The sequence below is a fragment of the Populus alba genome, chromosome 16, assembly GCF_005239225.2.
Source record: "Populus alba chromosome 16, ASM523922v2, whole genome shotgun sequence".
Taxonomy (NCBI): Eukaryota; Viridiplantae; Streptophyta; class Magnoliopsida; order Malpighiales; family Salicaceae; genus Populus; species Populus alba.
In genome coordinates this window covers 4,691,832-4,710,946 of record NC_133299.1, presented here as the reverse complement: position 1 = coordinate 4,710,946, position 19,115 = coordinate 4,691,832, and the positions used below count along the sequence as shown (strand labels likewise).

At 34.9% G+C, this 19,115-nt stretch overlaps 2 protein-coding genes, 1 long non-coding RNA gene and 1 other non-coding gene across 5 annotated transcripts; 2 read left to right on the top strand and 2 right to left on the bottom strand.

The window, feature by feature from the left end:
* Positions 1–5,188: 5,188 nt before the first annotated feature.
* Positions 5,189–8,087, top strand: LOC118052134 (FT-interacting protein 1). The gene has a single exon (XM_035062977.2). The coding sequence runs from the start codon at positions 5,609–5,611 to the stop codon at positions 7,997–7,999; it is 2,391 nt and encodes a 796-aa protein (XP_034918868.1). The 5' UTR covers positions 5,189–5,608; the 3' UTR covers positions 8,000–8,087.
* A 265-nt stretch (positions 8,088–8,352) lies between these two features.
* LOC118052143 (uncharacterized) lies at positions 8,353–9,037 on the bottom strand. The gene is made up of 2 exons (XR_004688137.2): positions 8,840–9,037; positions 8,353–8,697 (listed from the first exon to the last, which is right to left on the bottom strand). It is a non-coding gene; the product is annotated as an uncharacterized lncRNA (long non-coding RNA).
* Positions 9,038–11,216: 2,179 nt separating this feature from the next.
* TRNAC-GCA (transfer RNA cysteine (anticodon GCA)) lies at positions 11,217–11,288 on the top strand. The gene has a single exon. It is a non-coding gene; the product is annotated as a tRNA-Cys (tRNA).
* Positions 11,289–12,842: 1,554 nt separating this feature from the next.
* On the bottom strand, positions 12,843–18,807 carry LOC118052151 (bZIP transcription factor TGA10). 2 transcript variants are annotated; one of them, XM_035062991.2, is made up of 12 exons: positions 18,698–18,807; positions 18,192–18,489; positions 17,921–18,021; positions 17,214–17,293; positions 16,943–17,080; positions 16,741–16,812; positions 16,548–16,607; positions 16,349–16,426; positions 16,185–16,260; positions 15,733–16,004; positions 14,847–15,086; positions 12,843–13,443 (listed from the first exon to the last, which is right to left on the bottom strand). In XM_035062991.2, exons 2-12 carry the CDS (start codon positions 18,410–18,412, stop codon positions 13,294–13,296), a joined length of 1,488 nt encoding a protein of 495 aa, XP_034918882.1. In that variant the 5' UTR covers positions 18,413–18,489; positions 18,698–18,807; the 3' UTR covers positions 12,843–13,293. The 2 variants fall into 2 exon arrangements, with proteins under 2 accessions (XP_034918882.1, XP_034918890.1); XM_035062999.2 differs by lacking the exon at positions 18,698–18,807 and having other exon boundaries at positions 17,921–18,018; positions 18,192–18,682.
* Between the last annotated feature and the right edge of the window lie 308 nt (positions 18,808–19,115).

The window sequence follows — 19,115 nt, the reverse complement described above, 5'->3', positions numbered from 1 at the left end:
ATTCATGAGATATTTTTGTCAATATTTTTTGGAAAAGGATATATGATCCTTTTAAAGATAAGTGATCGATGAGACCTAGAGAAGAATCCATGATCTTTTTGGAGAGATATTGTCATGAGAACTTAGAGATAGTGGTCACATGGATTATAAGACGTGTTTGGAGATATGTGATTTTCATAGTAAAGAAATGGAAAAAAATGATTATTTTTCATTAAAAATTTCAAAAGACAGATATATAATATATGGTATAATCTAGAGATTATTTGATCTCAAACAACGCATCAAATGACTTCTTTACCTGGTTCTAGTTGCTCTTCCTTTTTAAAAAATTGGTGAAGTTAACCTCTAGTGATTAATCTTTTTTTCTTTTCAAAATGTGACATTCCTCAATGTCATGCTTATAATCACGATAAAAAGGGAAAAGTTTTTTAGGGTTCCTCATGTTCACATCATTTTTTTATAGAAGGAGGATATTGAACAAACTCTTTTTCTTAGAAAGCAACTAGTATCTTAGTCTATATGGTGGTTAAATATTTAAACATGGGCATGGAGAATGTGAGGAAATCACAATTATGCCCTTTGGTGTTTATTTTTTATGCTCTAGTGAGAAACTAATAACAGTGGGGAGACTCAATTTGATGGAAACATGGGTGACATTGTCCGGTGACTATGGCTTCTTCCACAATAAAAAAAAAATTGCATTGCTTGTTTGAATATAATAAGACTTATTCCAAGGAGCGTGTATAACATTTCCCATATGAAATAGTTGTATGCTCCACTAATCAAAGCTTTTATAGTGATGGATTCAAAGATTTTGTCCATATTAAGCATTTCTTTGTTGAGTTTTAAAGATAAGCCTTGGTGCTCTTATTTTCTTGTTATGTAATAACAAAGAGTTTTATGGTACTTTTTTTGGTAGGAATGTTTGTGCTAAAACAACAAATGATTTTAAAGATGAGATCATGAAAATAGAGAATAAATTCAAGCTCTAAGTTATGGCACCATGCACATGCAAATCCAATAAGCATTATTGGAAAAGATTTACACATAGCATCAATGTCTTATATGAGAAGCTAAAGGATACATCTCACATTATATATGTGCTCCTAAGGTTCTGTCAATCCCTTGTAGTTGTCTAGGTTGGATTTTGTAGAAACAAAGTATGTGGAGAGTTGAGTGTATAGGATTTTATGATAAAATGATGATTCTCCCATTATGATGTATTTAGAAGTTCGTGGAGTCATGGATTTCATCTTACTTCTAGGCTTTTTCCAGTGCATGAGTGAGATTCAAATAAATATGGATAGCAATTGTATCTTTTAAAAGGTATCGAGTGAGAACGAGGTGTATAACTCCTTCTAAGTGTAGGAGTGTGAGCGTTACTCACTTGCATATCGTATGATCCTTCATGAAACTTGAGTTGTTTTTTATGCACTTAGTGGTGCATAAATGAGAGCTTGTTGTTGCATAAATAAAAGGGTGTGAAGATGTAGTTGCATCACTGTGATATCATTGTTAAGAAATTACACTTGGTTGGAGAGTTGTTGGAGAATTGGAGGAGTTAGAGTTGCCACAGTAAAGAGATCAGTCACTATCTCTCTCTTATATCGTTGTTTCACTAGCCATGGAAAATGATTTAAGTTAAGAGTTAAGGGAATGAATTGAATTTTTATTTAGATCTCATAGATAATGTCATTGATAAAGTCGTAACAATCTTCACACGTAAACTGGGTTTTCCACAATCTACAACAAAACTGGACCATGTGAATTGAGTTGAGCTTGTGTCTAAAAGCTCTTAATAAAGTAAGCCCCTCTTGAAATGAGGGACTCTTCGATGTTTAAGTCATTACTTGTATGGATGGGAGAATGTAATGTATATAAAAGAAAAATGAGAGTACACGATATGCATGTCTATGTATAGCTAGGTATATAAAATTCCAAAGAGATTGTGTAGGTTGAGAGTTTGGCACTCTCTATTATAGAGAGTTTGTGTCTACTTCTCTATTTATTTTTATGAAGGCATTGTGCCATGGGCAACCAAGGTGACTCCTTTTGTGTAAGGATTTTATGCCTAGCAAGTGATTGAATGAGAAGTTGATGTGTCATGTCCTTGCGATGAGCACATTGTTTTTCATTAAAGTTTATATGAGATGATAAGTATTATAAAAATATATATGGATAATAGAAAATAGTGCTTGTTAGTAAAAAAATCATGTGGACAAGAGAAAAAAATTATGCGTGTTACATATTAAAATTTTCAATACCTAAAAAAATAAATATATAAATTTTAAAAGAAAAAAAAGAAAAAAAATCAATCATGAAAAGAAAAAAAAAATAAAATGAATTAGGCTTGGATAACCTGGTCATCTTGGGCCAAGCCTAGGACGACCAGGGTGGCTGGTCCCCCAGGCCTGCCCCAGGTGAGCAGCGCTGTTCAAGCCTGGCAAAACAACCCAAATATTTACTCTCTTTTTTCTAGGTAAGAATTCTGCCCCGTCAGCGTGTAACATTGCCCATACAACCCAAATATTTACTTGAGTGTATTATACTTTTTTTTAATTAAGTTATTGTACTTTTTTTTATCAGAATAATGCCTTTATTTTATTTGAGTGCTTCTTTTTTTTAAGTGTTTCTTAGAATATATTATGTTTTTATGATGTGTCTATTAAATAGACACCTACCAACCTTACTGTGGGATCCATTATACATTAAAAAAAAAAAAGCAAAATTTTGAAAATTTAAAATAAAATAAATAATAAAGATGTAAGTTTTATTTCTAGAAGGAAATGTCCTCCCCATTATATCTACTGTAGGTTATAAAAGCACTGAAATCCTGAATTCAAAAAAAAAAAAAACAAAGAAAATTTTAAAAAATATAACATTGTGTTGTGAAGGCATTCATCGTTTTTATTATTATATGTTATTTATTGGTTTAATGTTTCTAAATGGTCCATAAAAAGGAGTGAAATTTTTTCTTTATAAAGCATGGCCTCCATCTTCATTATTTCATTTTTCAAATTTTGATTTTTAATTTTGATTTTTTCCATTTATAAATAGAGGGGGTTTTGTTCAATGGACATTTCACTAAGCATTTATCAACTTGCAGCTGGGAGTTTTAATTGAAAAATAAATAGAGAAGTAGAAACTCAAATAAAAAAAATATAAAAATATAATTTATTTTCTTAAAAAATAATGATAAAGATACTTATTAGAAATTTTTAATTATATTATATTATTATACTAGAAACCCTAATATTATACACATTGTGTCAAAAAATTCAAAAATAGAGTGCATATTAATAACTAAGAATTAAACTTTTTCTTTCCGTCCTTGAAAGAAACAAGGGTGGATTCATAATCTTACTTTTCCCTAATTTATATCCAAACAAAGAAAACGTCTATATTTCACTTTTACTGTCTTCCTCCTTCCACACCTTACCTTTACTTACCCTCTCCTCACCCAAACCAGCAGTGTGAGCTCTCTGCTTTGAATTGTAAAAAAAAAAAAAAAAGCAGAGTGTTCTGCTTTAGGAAGAACTTGTCTGGAGAATGACAAATAATAATATTTTTCTCAAGCATCCACAGCCATACTCTCCTTTAATAGCTAGCAAATATGCTTTCTTTTCCATAGCACATCCATGCCCTCTAAACTACTTTTTACTCTGGCTTTATGAACAATACTTACTATATACTGTTAGCTTTATGAACAATGCTTACTGTAAACAGTGACTGTTGTTCAACTCATCAAATCGTTACTCTTTGCAGTGAAAAAAACAAGCATTTAGTTTATAACATTTTAAAACAAGGATGTGATAATGTTTTTTAAAGAATTAACTAAAATGATTTTTTAACCATTTTAGTTTTAAAAAAAAAGGTTAGTAACTTCGTTTTTCTATCTTGCCTCGGAGACCCAACCTCATTCAAAGGAACGGCTCCTTGAACGGTTTAAAGAATTTGGGGGCATTAACTGGGTTTCCCTTCATGTTTTTTCCTATCTGAAATGCTTCGAAAGTTTTAGCTTATTTCAGACTTTCAAGATAAACCCTATGATCTTCGTAAGAAGTCTGATGCCATGTTGAATATGATTTTTTACCTTAAATCCTCGAGTTACCAGCCAGAGGATAGATCGAACCATTTCTTCTGCTTAATTTCTAAAATTTCTTCGGAAATATTAATAATACTATTTAGGAGCATCAGGAGAAGAATACAGCCAGCACAGGAGAAAATTGAAACATGTCTGAAATAGGGAGGTTGTTACACATAACGAGTAGATTAATGATTAATTTGTTTCTAAAGTATGGTACTTGGCACCAGTGTTTGCAAAGTAATTATCATACTAATGACTTACATTATCCAAAAAGTAGTGATCAAGAAGTCTTGATTTTCTGATCAGAAGAATCTAATTAAAAATAAGACTGCAGCCCATACTTTTTCTCCTCGGAAAGGCACCAAGTGTCCAATTCTGCTCTCAATGCACATCAATACAAAATATTCCCTCGTGTAGTCATCGCTATTTGGAGTTGTCTAAAGCAAAAGATGCTCCATCTGTAAATGGGACGTTTGTTCTTGCTCCGAAATTGTTAGCAAAACAGAATCCAACGAAGAGGGGGAGCCTTGTCTGTCAATGCCTAGGAATTTTAACCAGAACACCGGGGCTGTAGCCCCTAATGATCTTTTGACTTGTATAAAGGGACTCGGTTTATAAACAAGTAAAAGAAAACAGCATTTCACTTTAAATGAAGAAAGTCATACTGAAAGCAAGAAATTAAATTAAAGATGAATAAAAATGGGAAAGAATATTGGATAAAGCATCTTTCTGTGCAACGTGATGCACCATTAAGCTTTCTATGCTGCTTTTTCTTTCTTTATTCTCACCGTAGCATCTTTAACTCTGCAAAATTTCCAAAACGGTTTGTTTTTGCTTCCTTTCCTTCCCATTAGCTTTGCTGCAGAAACCAGAAGGAAGGGGGTAGCTGTCGTCACTAAGTGATGCAGCTCAAATAAAGTAACCAGGACCGCCATCCCTTGAAAGATAAAGGTCTCTGGACTGGAGACTGAAGGGTAATGTGGAATTGTGGATGGTTTAATTTTTCAGTTGGACAATTTTATAAAGCCAATAAAGCCTAAAGAATCGCGGATAGTGAACATGCACTAAGTCACCTTGTTTTAAAATCTAAAAAGATTATCTTTGTCCTTCCAAGTGGGGTGCCAATCACCTTGCATTTATGCTTATAAGCGAAACAAAAGCCTTCTCCATTACACTTCACCCAGTACAACTTGTAGCATTGCAGCTGTTATTAATAATTCTTTCTCTTTACCTTTCCCTCCAAAATCAAGATTCTTTTGCTGCTCAAAGCAAACCGGAAAGGTAATGGCTAAGCTGTTGGTGGAGTTGTAGATGCTCTGAAGTCAAGCCTCAACAAGAGAAGGATCCATTTCGGGTACTGAATGTACACGAGCACCAAAGATACGTCAACTTCTGTAAGTCTTACAGACTAAGATAATAGGAGACAGTCCAGTGCATCAATACGCCAACAGCAAGCTCTGCTGCTGAAAGGAATTTCTTTGGAAAAAAACATTGGGAAAGAGTGCCGTCGATTTTGCACCAATGAATCCAATAGCTGCTCCTGACCACAAAGATGACTTCAAATTGAAGAACACAAAGCCTCAGCTTGGGGAACGTTGGCCTCATGGTGGACCACGCGGTGGAGTCGGGTGGATTAGCAGTGAAAGAGCAACAAGCACGTATGATCTTGTTGAGCAGATGTTTTATCTGTATGTCCGAGTTGTGAAAGCCAAAGATCTTCCCACACACCCAGTAACTGGAAGCTTCGACCCCTACATAGAAGTTAAAGTTGGGAATTATAAAGGAAAAACACAGCATTTTGAGAAGAAAACCAACCCTGAATGGAACCAGGTTTTCGCATTCTCAAAGGAGAAAATTCAGTCTTCAGTGGTTGAAGTATTCCTCAGAGATAGAGAGATGGTGTTGAGAGATGATTACGTAGGAAAGGTGGTCTTTGACATGCATGAAGTGCCTACAAGGGTTCCACCAGACAGCCCTTTGGCACCTCAGTGGTATAGATTAGAGGGTCACAGTGGAGATAGAAAGGTGAGAGGAGAGGTGATGCTTGCAGTTTGGATGGGTACACAGGCTGATGAAGCTTTTCCAGAGTCCTGGCACTCAGATGCTACTTCGGTTCATGGGGAGGGTGTTTTCAATATCCGATCAAAGGTTTATGTTTCGCCAAAACTGTGGTATCTCAGGGTTAATGTGATTGAAGCTCAGGACGTAGAATCGCTTGACAGAAGTCAATTACCACAGGTTTTCGTGAAAGCTCAAGTTGGAAACCAGATACTCAAAACCAAGCTATGCCCAACCAGAACAACAAACCCTATGTGGAATGAAGATCTGATCTTCGTCGCAGCAGAGCCATTTGAAGAGCAGTTGATACTTACTGTCGAAAATAAAGCAAGCCCTGCGAAAGATGAAGTCATGGGGAGAGCAAATTTGCCGCTACATATCTTCGAGAGGCGCTTGGATCACCGGCCAGTTCACTCTAAGTGGTTCAACCTTGAAAAATTTGGGTTTGGTGCTCTAGAGGGAGACAGGAGACACGAGCTCAAATTTTCAACCAGGATTCATCTCAGGGTTTGCCTCGAGGGTGCTTACCATGTACTTGATGAATCAACAATGTACATAAGTGACCAACGACCAACAGCTAGGCAGCTCTGGAAGCAGCCCATTGGAATCCTTGAAGTCGGCATCCTGAGTGCGCAAGGGCTTCTTCCAATGAAAAAAAAGGATGGCAGAGGAACTACTGATGCTTATTGTGTAGCCAAGTATGGGCTGAAGTGGGTACGGACCAGAACGATCATTGAAAACTTCAATCCTAAGTGGAATGAGCAGTATACATGGGAGGTGTATGACCCTTGCACGGTGATCACCTTGGGAGTTTTCGACAACTGCCACTTGGGAGGAGCTGAACACGCGGCAACTGGTGGTGGAGCACGAAATGACATGAGAATTGGAAAGGTAAGAATTCGACTATCTACCTTGGAAACAGATAGAATATACACACACTCCTATCCACTTCTTGTCCTACAACCATCTGGGCTGAAAAAGATGGGAGAACTCCAGTTAGCAGTTCGATTCACTTGCCTGTCACTAGCAAATATGATTTACCTCTATGGGCAGCCCTTGTTGCCAAAAATGCATTATTTGCATCCTTTTACTGTAAATCAGCTAGACAGTTTGAGATATCAGGCCATGAATATCGTAGCAGTAAGGCTTGGCAGAGCTGAGCCACCACTAAGGAAAGAGACTGTGGAGTATATGTTGGATGTGGATTCTCACATGTGGAGCATGAGAAGGAGCAAAGCTAACTTCTTCCGAATTGTCTCGCTGTTTTCTGGGGTGATCTCAATGAGCAAGTGGCTTGGTGAAGTGTGTAAATGGAAGAATCCGGTGACAACAGTCCTAGTTCACGTTTTATTTTTCATATTGATATGCTACCCAGAACTGATTCTACCAACTATTTTCCTATATATGTTTTTGATTGGATTATGGAATTACCGGTTCCGCGCAAGGCACCCTCCTCACATGGATACCAAACTTTCATGGGCAGAAGCAGTTCACCCAGATGAACTGGATGAAGAGTTTGACACATTTCCCACATCAAAGCAACAGGACGTTGCGCGAATGAGGTACGACAGACTTAGAAGTGTAGCAGCAAGGATCCAGACTGTGGTCGGAGACATGGCAACACAAGGGGAACGTTTTCAAGCTCTGCTCAGCTGGAGAGACCCAAGAGCAACCAGCCTCTACATAATTTTCTGCCTTATTGCAGCCGTCGTGCTCTACATAACACCTTTTAAAATAATTACCTTGTGTGCAGGCTTATTCTGGCTGCGACATCCAAGGTTTCGAAGCAAGCAACCATCAGTTCCCAGCAATTTCTTCAGGAGATTGCCATCACGAGCTGATAGCATGCTTTGAACAAAAAGAAAGGGCTCGTCTCATGTTCTGTCTTCAAGTTTCAGTTATGTTTGTTTTTCCTAATAGAAGTTTATGGGATTTTCTGGTATCTCTCATTTTTCTTCTTCCTGCTAGAATCCTAACCTATGTTTTGCTTTCAAGAAAATTGTGTAATAAAGCAGTTTCGGTTTCAAGTTTAAACAGGTGACACAAACATAAAATTGATTAGATTTACCATTGCACAGGGCAGACATACCATAACCATGCTCTAGATGTAGAATGTTATTTCATAAAAAGGAATCAAAAGTTAATTGCTTGAAGTAGACAGATTCAACAAATTCAATAACAAATTTGAATAAAACTCTAGAGGAAGCTGAAAAAACATTAAACAAGTAGACTGGGCCATAAACGATGCTGATGGAAAACCAAACTACCAAAGGCTGTTAACATGCAAAATCTTGGATTCTTTCCCATAAATATCACAGATCATGCAGCCAATGGTAATCAAAATCTTGAAGAAAAAAAAAAAAAAAAGAATAGTATGAGATAAGTACATCGTTTTCCCTAGAAGACAAGTTCGTGAGTTTCGTGCCTGAGTTGAGAGAGAATCTTGCACCCAAGAACGACTTCAAATCCGCAACGCCTCCGATGGCCTTCATCACAGGGGCATCCACAGCTTTCTGATCTTTCATCTTCTCAGCTGGGAAGATGTTGTTGACCTACAGTTGGTTGCGAAATACACACAACCAGAAGTGGATTCAGTGACCAAACAAGTTCATCTTGACATAGAAACATAATAGAACATCATGAAAAATTAATTTTTGGATATAATCAATAAACCAAAATCAAAAAATGTCTTACAACGAAAAACAAAAACCCATTTTCTGATAACTTAAAATTCAACACATACAACTCGCTTTCCCATAAACCTCCCTTCTTATAACATCAACACTGTCCCCGGTGTAATACTCTCCCTAAGACACACATTAATAAATTAAGACAAAAAAATAAATAAAGAAGCCACAAAACAGAGAAGGAAAAAAAAGAAGAAGAAGAATTTCTTGCCATTTTTTACCCCAGCTTGGTGGGTTCAGGCTTTCGCTTGTTAAGACTTAAGACGCGGCTTCTTGACATCATCAGCTGGGTAAAACTTCGGTTGGCTTCTTGACATCATTATTTTAGAGACACCAAATAAAAATTTAAAATCTTCAAGTATTTGATTATCTTTAAGAAAAATACTAAATAGTGGAAAACTTCAACATTTGTAATTCAGGTATTTAAATCACTAAATTCCATGATATTTAGATTCCACTAATCTTGTGATCCGTGCTCGGGTAGAATTTCAAGTTAGTTTACAGCGTCAGAAAAGAAAGTGCTGGTGTTATAGATGTAATTTTTGGTATAATGATTTTTTTAATTGGAAAATAGAAAGTTGATGTTCAGATTTAATAAAATAAATAAAATATATATGAATTGATTAAAAAAAAAAAAAAAAGACACACATTAAATTAAGACAAAAAAATAAATAAAGAAGCCACAAAACAGAAAACGAAAAAAAAACAAAAAAGAATTTCTTGTTATCTTTTGCATCCAAAAACCCCAGCTCATGCGCCTGAATGATTTTATTTTATTTTATTTAAGGAATCTTTCACTCCAGGTTTTTTTTCCCCAAGCGAACGGAACAATAGATCGTCTATTGTGAAAAACAACTTGTCATCTTTTTGCATCAAAATTTTTTTTTTTTGTTATAAAATCCAAGTTCTTTTTATTCAAAAACCTTTTTCTCAATTTATTTTCACTGAAAATCACCTATAAAAACATACTAAAAATCTTAGTAGCTTATTTTTAATCTCAAAATTGCCTCTAATCTTTTTACAAATGAAAATTAGATGAATAAGTTTTTTTAAAAAAAAAAAAAAAAACACTGATCTACTTTATCTAACGTGATTAAAGAGAAAAAATTACTCTATTAAACTCCATTTAAAAAAGATAAATTCAATATCATCAAGATCAATCTTTCTAGCTACTGAAATATCATCATCTAAACACTTTTTCTCTTCTTTTTTTTGAGACCTACCACCACAACTATCATTAATGTACTAAAAAATTATATATATATATATATATATATATATATATATATATATATATATATAAAACAAGAAGTTTTTGTCTAAAATGTGAAGTGTTAAAACAACAGGTACGAAATAATGGGTAAACTAGAATTTTTAAGGAGAAAATTGAAGTTTTTTGTGCTCATACCCAGGGGGTTTTTTTTATTCTTGTCAGACTTGGTCCTTTTTTTTATATAATTTCTTTTTTAACCACAAATAAATTTTATTTTGTGAAATTTATATTTAAATCATTATCAAAATATGGTATATTTTATATTGAGAAAATGTAAATAAACAAAATCTCAATATATAAAACTGTATTAATATATCTTAGAAGATAAAACTGAAAATAAAATAAATTTGATTACTAAAATGAAAAAAATATATAGAATAGTACAATGAGACGTTCATATAGATCAAGAGGGAAAGTGTTGAGAGCCCTCTATTCCTTGATCTCTCCAATTGTTTTTTATATATTTGGTAATAATTTACTTAAAAATTCTTGAAACATCTACCTAGTATACAAGTACATATATAAGAATCTCCATAGAGTGTTCAAGTTTTGTAATAAAACAACCAGTATTTAAAAGGATTTATTTTAAAAAATACATTAAATTAATATAAAAATGCATTTTTGATATCATATTAAAAAAATTAATTTCGATTAGCACAAAATCTTATACAAATATATTTTTTATCGTCCAAAAAAGAAAAGCTGCTGTGCAATTGTCCCCACCCTTTCCATAAGCAAAAGGGGGATTTTTCTTTAGCACACGAGAAATCCCAATCACCTTCTGCTTCATGAACTTCTAAAACCATTAATTTCAAGCACTCTAATCTAGTAATCTGCTGTTATTAGCAGTCTTTTCCACTACTATAGCTAGCTGATCTCATGCTTTTGCAGGGAAGAAAGATGGTTCCATGGAAGTTTGCCCTCAAAGCTTGCCCCCTGGAAAGATGTCCCGTTTCATTTTGAACCTCCAAAGGAAGTGGAAGAGCTTCCGGCGATCGCCACCAGTTCAACCATGCCATTTCGACTACACTCGTCAAACAACATGCGATCGTTCAGGGAAAACTCTATTTCGATGTTTTTCAAAAATAGTAAGCGACATTAAATCCAACAAGGGTCCTTAGCTCAGTGGTAGAGCATTTGACTGCAGATCAAGAGGTCACCGGTTCGAACCCGGTAGGGCCCTTGCAATTATTTTTTGAATTTTTCAAGACAGCTAAGGTCCAATTGCAGGTTGAAGTGGTCAAGTCCAAGTCCAACACTAAACACAAAGGGATTTCAGATGCCGTCTGTTCAATGGTGGGAACGAACATCTGATATTTTACGCCCACTGTGATAAAAATATATTTTTTCTTTCACCAATGAAAAATACGAGACATAAATTAAACAATTAAATTCAAGTTTTGAAGAGACGTCAAAATTGAATAACTTCAAAATCGAGAGATATACATTCATTTTATAATGGTTTTTGATCGAGAGATATACATCTAAAATCCAAATAGATTTTTTGCAGAGACGTCAAAATTGAATAACTTCAAAAGAATCAATTTAATTGTTTTAGATGTAAAATTCAAATTAAATATTATTTATTTAACCTTAAACTATCTCCGCCAAGCTTTTATCATATTCATCCATTTAAGATGTTCATGGAACTGATTCTGTTAAAATAATAATTATTTAAACGATGATTTCATTGTAGTTGTGATCAAATAGATAAATTTAATATTGATAAACATGAAAATCAATTCATCAAAGTCATTTTAGTAATGACTTTAATATAAAACTTAAAATAACTCAATACAAATATATTACTTCAATATTTAGAAAGAAAAAACATTAATTACTAATTGATGTCCCCTTTCATTCTACAATAATTTTACCTATTACAATGCCTTTGGTCCTTTCATGCTTTCCACATTAGTCGAGCCTCAGTTAGTAATTTTTATGATATATATTTTTTTTACAAGTGTCACCTAAATTAACAATATAATCATCGATAATATTAAGAAAGACTTTTGGAATCTTATTAAACCAACCAATGACCTTAAAAAATGCAAAATACTCCTCAAAACCCATAATTAATCTATAACAAAAAAAATTCATTTTAAGATTAGTTCTATCTTTTTAGACACTTTTAGAGTAAAAAAAACGAACACTTAATCTTAACCTCTCTCATCATATGTAACTATCTGACACAAGAATCGATTGATTTAGTGGCCAAAATTGTTTCAAACAAAAACTTATTTCTCTCCAGTGAAATCTGGGATCCCTTCTCTTTTCTCCACAAAAAAAAAAAAAAAAACTAACAAATAAGAGAAATGAAGTTTGGTATCAAAATTAAATTTTTAAAAATTAGATGGATTGATTACCTAATAAGTACAAAAAATAGAAGAATTAAAATGAACTATTCAAAAAAAAATTCAAAGCGACCACATAGTTTACTCACCATTTTAGCTTCAGCTGTTTGTCTTTCAATTTAATTATTTGTCCCAAAAAAATATACAACTAGTAACTTAATTGTGTAAAACAAAAATTCTAAATGAAATTGAATTTTTTTAAAATTTCACTATTAAAATTCATAATAATATATAAAAGGATAAATAGTAATATAACTATAATAAAACCTCTATCTCTTTTCATTGATGTCCGTTGAGCGGTGAGCAAGGCCAATTAATACAAGGTGAAAATTGCCAAAACACAAAGTAAAAGTTAGCTTGTCAGTTTCATGAATTCATGAGTCTGGTCAAAAGACGTGCATGCATCGACACCTAGGCCAAATGGACGTTCAACTTTCAACACTTCTTTCTTTCCTTCTAGAACCAAATACTCGTCTCTTTACTCTCCCTAATACAAACAAAAAGTAAGTGCCCAGACGTTATTGATCGTATTCTAATTCAAGTCCGCAATATTTTCTTCTCCATCTTCGTTAATTCTCCATCATGATCATCTATTTTTCTAGTCAAAGATGGCTGCCAAATCATTGCTTCTCTGAATCTCTCACGAAGAAATGATCAAGTGAGAAAGTGAGATCAGTTCTACCACTTAAGATGTTTAATCTAATATTTTGTCTATCTATACATCTTTCTGTAGAAAATAAGGAAAAGAAACATGGAAGACCTACTTTAATAATTAAGAGAGTGGCCCTTAAAGATATAAAAGCGGTGCTAAAAGTCTAGGGTTTCTACAATTCTTCATTCCTGCCGGGGACGAGCCACCCAGAGAGAGCTGAGAGCTCGAAGACGATGGAAGTACTCGGCAATGGCGAGCAAACACCTTGCAGCTTGGCGGGTTGTGAGTAATTGATGCAGCAGGTGAATGGTTTGGTGCCTCAGATTATCTGCCTGTAAGTATATTATCCAAAAAAAGTATATGTCCGTAAGTTTACCTCAAACACATATAATATACCTCAAAAAAAACTGTTCATCAAAAAAAAAAGAAAAAAAGAAAAAAGATCAAAATTATTAAACTGGGAAAAAGTCATGCATGTCGACAAATTAAGAATATAGGGTGATTGATTAAGCTTGACCTTAATCAATGACAGCATTACAAATAATTCTTCTTCCTAGATTTTTTTAAACAGCCATGCTATCTACTCAAGACTTTGTGATGCTTGGGGGTCTTAATTTTCAAACGGGTTATATAAAGAAAATTTAGGAAATGGAAAATGTAGGCTGTGTTAGTCTTGGTAAAGAAGGTCCAGAAGTTTGACAGTGGACAAAAACAAAGTCACAAAAGAGAGTTTAACCTGGAAATTACTGATGAATCAATTTCAACAAGTTAATCTTTCCAAGCCACCACGTGTCCTGCCGACTAAACATAATGTGTTTAGACCAGAAGAGGAAATTCAAAATACTACAAGTCAACTGATAGCGATTAATAAAAAGGTGAGCACCTGTGATGATCACCATGACTTTCTATGCCTTGATTGGTGTATAACTTGATTAAAATCCCAATTGAAAACGTTCTTGACTATTTACTTTCATTATTTTCTTGAAAGAAAATTTGGACCTAGCCTTCAAACATTGGATCCACCTAGCCCTATATCTTCAAAGCATCGACTAGAAGAAAATCTTGTTTGCTGCTTGATATTTATCGCCATGCGATAGGAAATGCCAAGAGACTTTGTAACTAGCAGGGAAGAAAGGGAGTAGGTCTGGGAATCGAGTTCATGCTAGCTGATGAGTGACTCATCAATGGAATGGCAAATCTCATTGAAAATTTACTGAGTCAACTCAAGAAACCCACCGAGGACGAAGTTATCAGATCATCAGGCTAGCTGGGTTTTGAACAGTAAAAAAGAGAGCTATGAAGAATGGACTTGTGTTGTCTTCAAGTCAAACGGTTACGACCGTGACATCATACAAAACATGGGCTCATCGGATCTCTTAGAAGCTGATGTCTATCCGTGGGGACCACTTTTTGCCTGCTTGCCACGTGCACAACCTAGTTGCTGGTAATTAATATCATGTAACCCTAATCGTACAGGATGCCTCATGATAGCTAGAAATATGCTCTCGTAGACCATGCATATAAATACAGAGAAAACATGCATAGAACACCACCCACCTCATGTGGTGAGGCACGGAGCAGTTTCTTATGTTGGGGTAGGTTTCCCGACCCAAACAGGACCAGATTCCTGTTACTTGACCCACTACATGAGGGCCCACAAACAACTGTATCCCTACTCACTAAAATAAACATAGACCAGCTTAAAGAGAGAGAGATGATCATAAATCATGCGTACCTGTCTGACATATCCTTCAAGAGTGGAGAGCTTGTTCATTGCTACAGTCATTTGGCCCATGTAGTTAGCCATATTAGGAGGGCAGATCAGTGATTCAGAGGCTATGGTTTCTGAAAGAGATTGATTGAGAGCTTCGAGCCTTTGAGAGAGTGCATCCTCATTTTCTTGTGTTGATTGCTGCAAGCCATATATTCCCAAGATTTGTTGCTCCGTTAATGGCTCAATTTGACCCACTATTATCTGCATCATAATTATTAATTAGCACACAATAACTACATAAATAAACCAGAATTTGGTTAACTAATAATGACATGTTACCATTCATTTTCAGGGCTTTGATAATTAATTCACTACTGGCCAAAGCAAAGGATGAACATGAAAACAAGGCCTGTTGTATCTATCAATTGGAAAACAATGAAACCAGAAGTTGTAGTAACAAACAGGGGCTTTATTAGGTTGACACCTGACTCTACCCATTTGTAGAAACCTTCACGATCTGTTTCGTCACCCATTGATATTCATAATTTCTGTGTGTTTTGGGATTTAGCCTATCTTCTTTGCCGTTTCCACCGACAGGTTGTGCACCATGCATTAATTATAACGTCCTATATTCCTCGTGCAAAATCTAATAATAACCTCACATCATTCACTGATCTTATTATATATTTTCAAATATTTATTTGAGACAACGAAATTGATCTAAAAATCTTAAAATAGATATGTATCTTAGGTTATTTACCTTTTTTGGCCATCTATTTTTGTCAGTTTCTTGTCACATCTGATGTTATATGATTTTCGAATGTCTAAGCACCCAGGGAAAAGAAAAAAGAAAAAGAAAAAGAACCAAGTATACACTTGGGACTGAAAAGGGTGGGTTATTTAGTACCTTTATGAGCTCCGATGGCCGGAAATCTCCCATCCACATGAAGCATCGCTCTGCCGGAGTCTTCCACATGCCAGAAACAAGATGGAAGACATCGGTCTTGGCAACCACGCTTCTGAGATTCATCATCTCATCGTAATGCGCCAAGCAGTTGTCAACAAAGAGCCTAAGCTCATTTTCGGGTATATGCTCTTGTACTGCTGCCCGAAGCTCGCACATTAGGCGATGGTTCTCCTCAAGCCATCTTGCATACTCCATATCAAAAAATGCAGCATCTAGAAATGAAGCATAGAACGGGAAAAAAAAAAGGTCATCATTTTTCTATATATGAGTACCATATATAGAGATGCGTTTAATTATCCATGAAGAGAGATTAATTAGAGTATATAATAAAAAAAATCTGGAAAATAGAATAACTAAAAGTAGCATTTTATTTTGAATTTAAATTTAAAAACCTGCGCTAATATTGGTGACACCAACAGGAATGCCTTGTTCTCCTCCTAAAAGACCTCCTCCGCCGAGGAATATTCCCTAGCAGGAACAGAAAAAAAATATCTTGAAACGTGCTATGATGATTCTATGAATGAATAATAGAAGCGGGTTACGATTTTTAACTCACTTGAGTTCGGGCTCTTTGTAGCTCTTGCTCCAACTGTGTAAGTTTAATCCTACTTGACTCTAGCTGTTGAACATAAGCCTGTAATAATGGAGAATGAAAAGGAGGCAAACCTCATGATTTTTGGAGCTGAACATTATTATCTGGATGGAATAATTATTGCAATCAAATCAAAGAGAGCATTGATTTTGAACGGACTGGCCTTTTTTCTTAGTCTGCTTTTCCTTGCTGCTTCTCTATTCTGAGCAAGTCTCCTCAATGTCTGCATAAAAATTGGTCGTGACAAACATTCGATGTTGTAAACTTACAAGAAATTAAACAACTGTAAACATATATATATATATATATATATATATATATATATATTCCATAAAAAGCGAACCCAAAGAAGTCACCTTAGGGTCTGGCGTCTTGGGTCCTTCCTGCTCCGAACTTGATCTCGCTGGTCCTTTACGGTTCCCTTGGCGCTGCCATAGACAACAAGAAACAAACTTTTTAAATACCAATTCGAATCTCAGTTATGAATAAGCTATATATAGACTTATTTAAAAAAAAAAATCATAATTGCTCTATTTTACAAGCACAGTCCGAATCTACCTTGATAGCTTTAGCTGGTTCAGGGCCAGGTGCAGAATTATTTCTTGAGTTGGCAAGTTCCATGGACGGTTCTGATGGTCCCTTTGAACGACCAGTTGCAGAAGAAACTAACCCAGTGCTAGCACCAGTAATATTAGCCTACCAAATCCAAAACAAACCCATTAGAAAATATTGAGTAATATTAATATATGTAGTAAGGTACAACTGAACCATCAAGTGAAGAGTTGTATATAAACCAATTAAGTTATCAACGGTTTTGATTTTATTATACCTTTGTTGATGATGGCTCTACGTGCATAGGCTGAGATGGGAAAATATTCAAAGTTGGAGGTCTCATTCCTGCACCACTCTCTGCACACAAACCCAAATCAACATCAAATCTCTTTATAGCTATAATTTAGTGTGCGAGAGAAAAAGAATAATGAAAGAATAAGGACCCGAGAGAGAGGGAAGTGAGCTAGACAAGGCAAGAGAGGTATGAGACATGAGTTTGAAGTACAGGGATCGTCATGCAATTGTAGCTCTCTACGGTATCGAAACAGAAAAAGGAGGGATCAAAGAGAAGAAAAGGCAGATATATAACCCATACCCTATTCGTACCAATGAGGGATTGATCATGATATGTGTGTAGGGTTGTTATACATGTCATGGTCTAATGCTCCTAGCAACAAGAAACGAAGATGAATTCAAAAAGGAATGGGAAAATAAGTAGAGAAAACGACGATTTTCTTGAGATTTGAAAAAGTCTTTCTTGCAGCTGCAAGGAACATTATTAGCATCTCGTCAAAGAAAGCACGATTGGCAGAGAGGTAGTTTTGTGATCTGGAGTTGAACATGCTTTCCTTGTGACCCTCAAATAACCCTTTCCAAAGAGAATCTCCCAACAGAAACAGAAGAGGTGGAAAGGAAAAGGAATAGTGTAAAGAAAATGAGAAGGATGAAATTTTTTTAATCTAGAGAGAGGGAGGGAGAGCTCACGTCTTTGGTCTTGATTAACAGTGGAGGGGTCCTGTCCATCAAGATAGAGAAAAAGGGCTTGATCCAATTCTCCCATGTCATAAGCTCCAGCATCTTTGCTTCTGACACAAAAAGTGCACATGTAAAAACAAAAGAAAATCACAGAGAAACAAATGATTTAATTTGCAGGGTCAAACCTTCTTGTTAGTTAAAATTAAACTTCTAAAAACGATTACAGAAAAGAGACTCTAGAAATAGGTTCTTGGTGATTTCTATAGTTTGTAAAGATTACATGAAGTTCCCAGGGATTGAGGATGATGATGATGACTGCATGATTCCATATGGAATCTGGTGATGATTATGCTGCTCTTGCATTTGATGAAGATGATATTGTTGCTGATGTTGCTGATGATGCTGGTTTTGCTGTTGTTGATGATGATTTTGTTGTTTCTGCTGTTCGAATTGATGAGCAGAGGGATTGATCGCTTTATTGTTTGTAGCAGTAGTAGCCATGAGAACCCTCAAAAAGCTTAGTTTATAATCGTTCCTGATCTTCTACTATTCCTCCACCAACTCCCAACTCCAAAGAGCTGTTGAAAACCCCATAAATGGCATGAAACTACCTTCTTTTTGTTCCTTTAATGATCATAATCATCATCATATCCTTTAGATATTTCACACGCATACAAACAAGGAAAAGGAGAGAGTTTTCACAAAGAAGAAACTGGAAAAGAGAGATTGAATGAATGAGGAGGAAAAAAGAAGAAGGGATATTGAATGCAAGGAAATAAGACAAACCTTATTTTCAGCTTTCTTTATCTACAAGATGAGACTGACTTTGTGTACAACAAATAAATATATATATATATATTAGAAAATGGTCTTAAGCTACCCTGTTCAGTTTTTTCTGTCTCTCCTCAGACACAAGAGACGGAGAGAGTTAAAAACCAGAGAAGACCTGAAGAAAAACCACTTTAGTTTATAGAGTCCAATGAAACCGCTTAAGGCATTTTATTGACTAATGTCTAAAGTAATTTTTTTAAAAAAATAAATTTTAGAAAAGTGAATTATTTTTTTATATTTAGTAGTGTAATAAAAAATAAGTTGAAAAATATTTTTCAATATTTTGATCATGTCATGGAAAATAAACTAGAAAATAACTTATTAATGTTTTATTTTTTTCAAGTTTATTAAAATAATAAGAAACAACTCTTAC

Excerpts from the sequence above, each read along its gene's own strand:
- LOC118052134 (XM_035062977.2), top strand. The coding sequence starts at position 5,609 with ATGAATCCAATAGCTGCTCCTGACCACAAAGATGACTTCAAATTGAAG.
- LOC118052151 (XM_035062991.2), bottom strand. The coding sequence starts at position 18,412 with ATGGCTACTACTGCTACAAACAATAAAGCGATCAATCCCTCTGCTCAT. Across the intron at positions 16,813-16,942 it reads AACCAGCTAAAGCTATCAAG|CGCCAAGGGAACCGTAAAGG; the intron begins GTAGATTCGGAC and ends TGTCTATGGCAG. Across the intron at positions 16,261-16,348 it reads TACAAAGAGCCCGAACTCAA|GGAATATTCCTCGGCGGAGG; the intron begins GTGAGTTAAAAA and ends TGTTCCTGCTAG.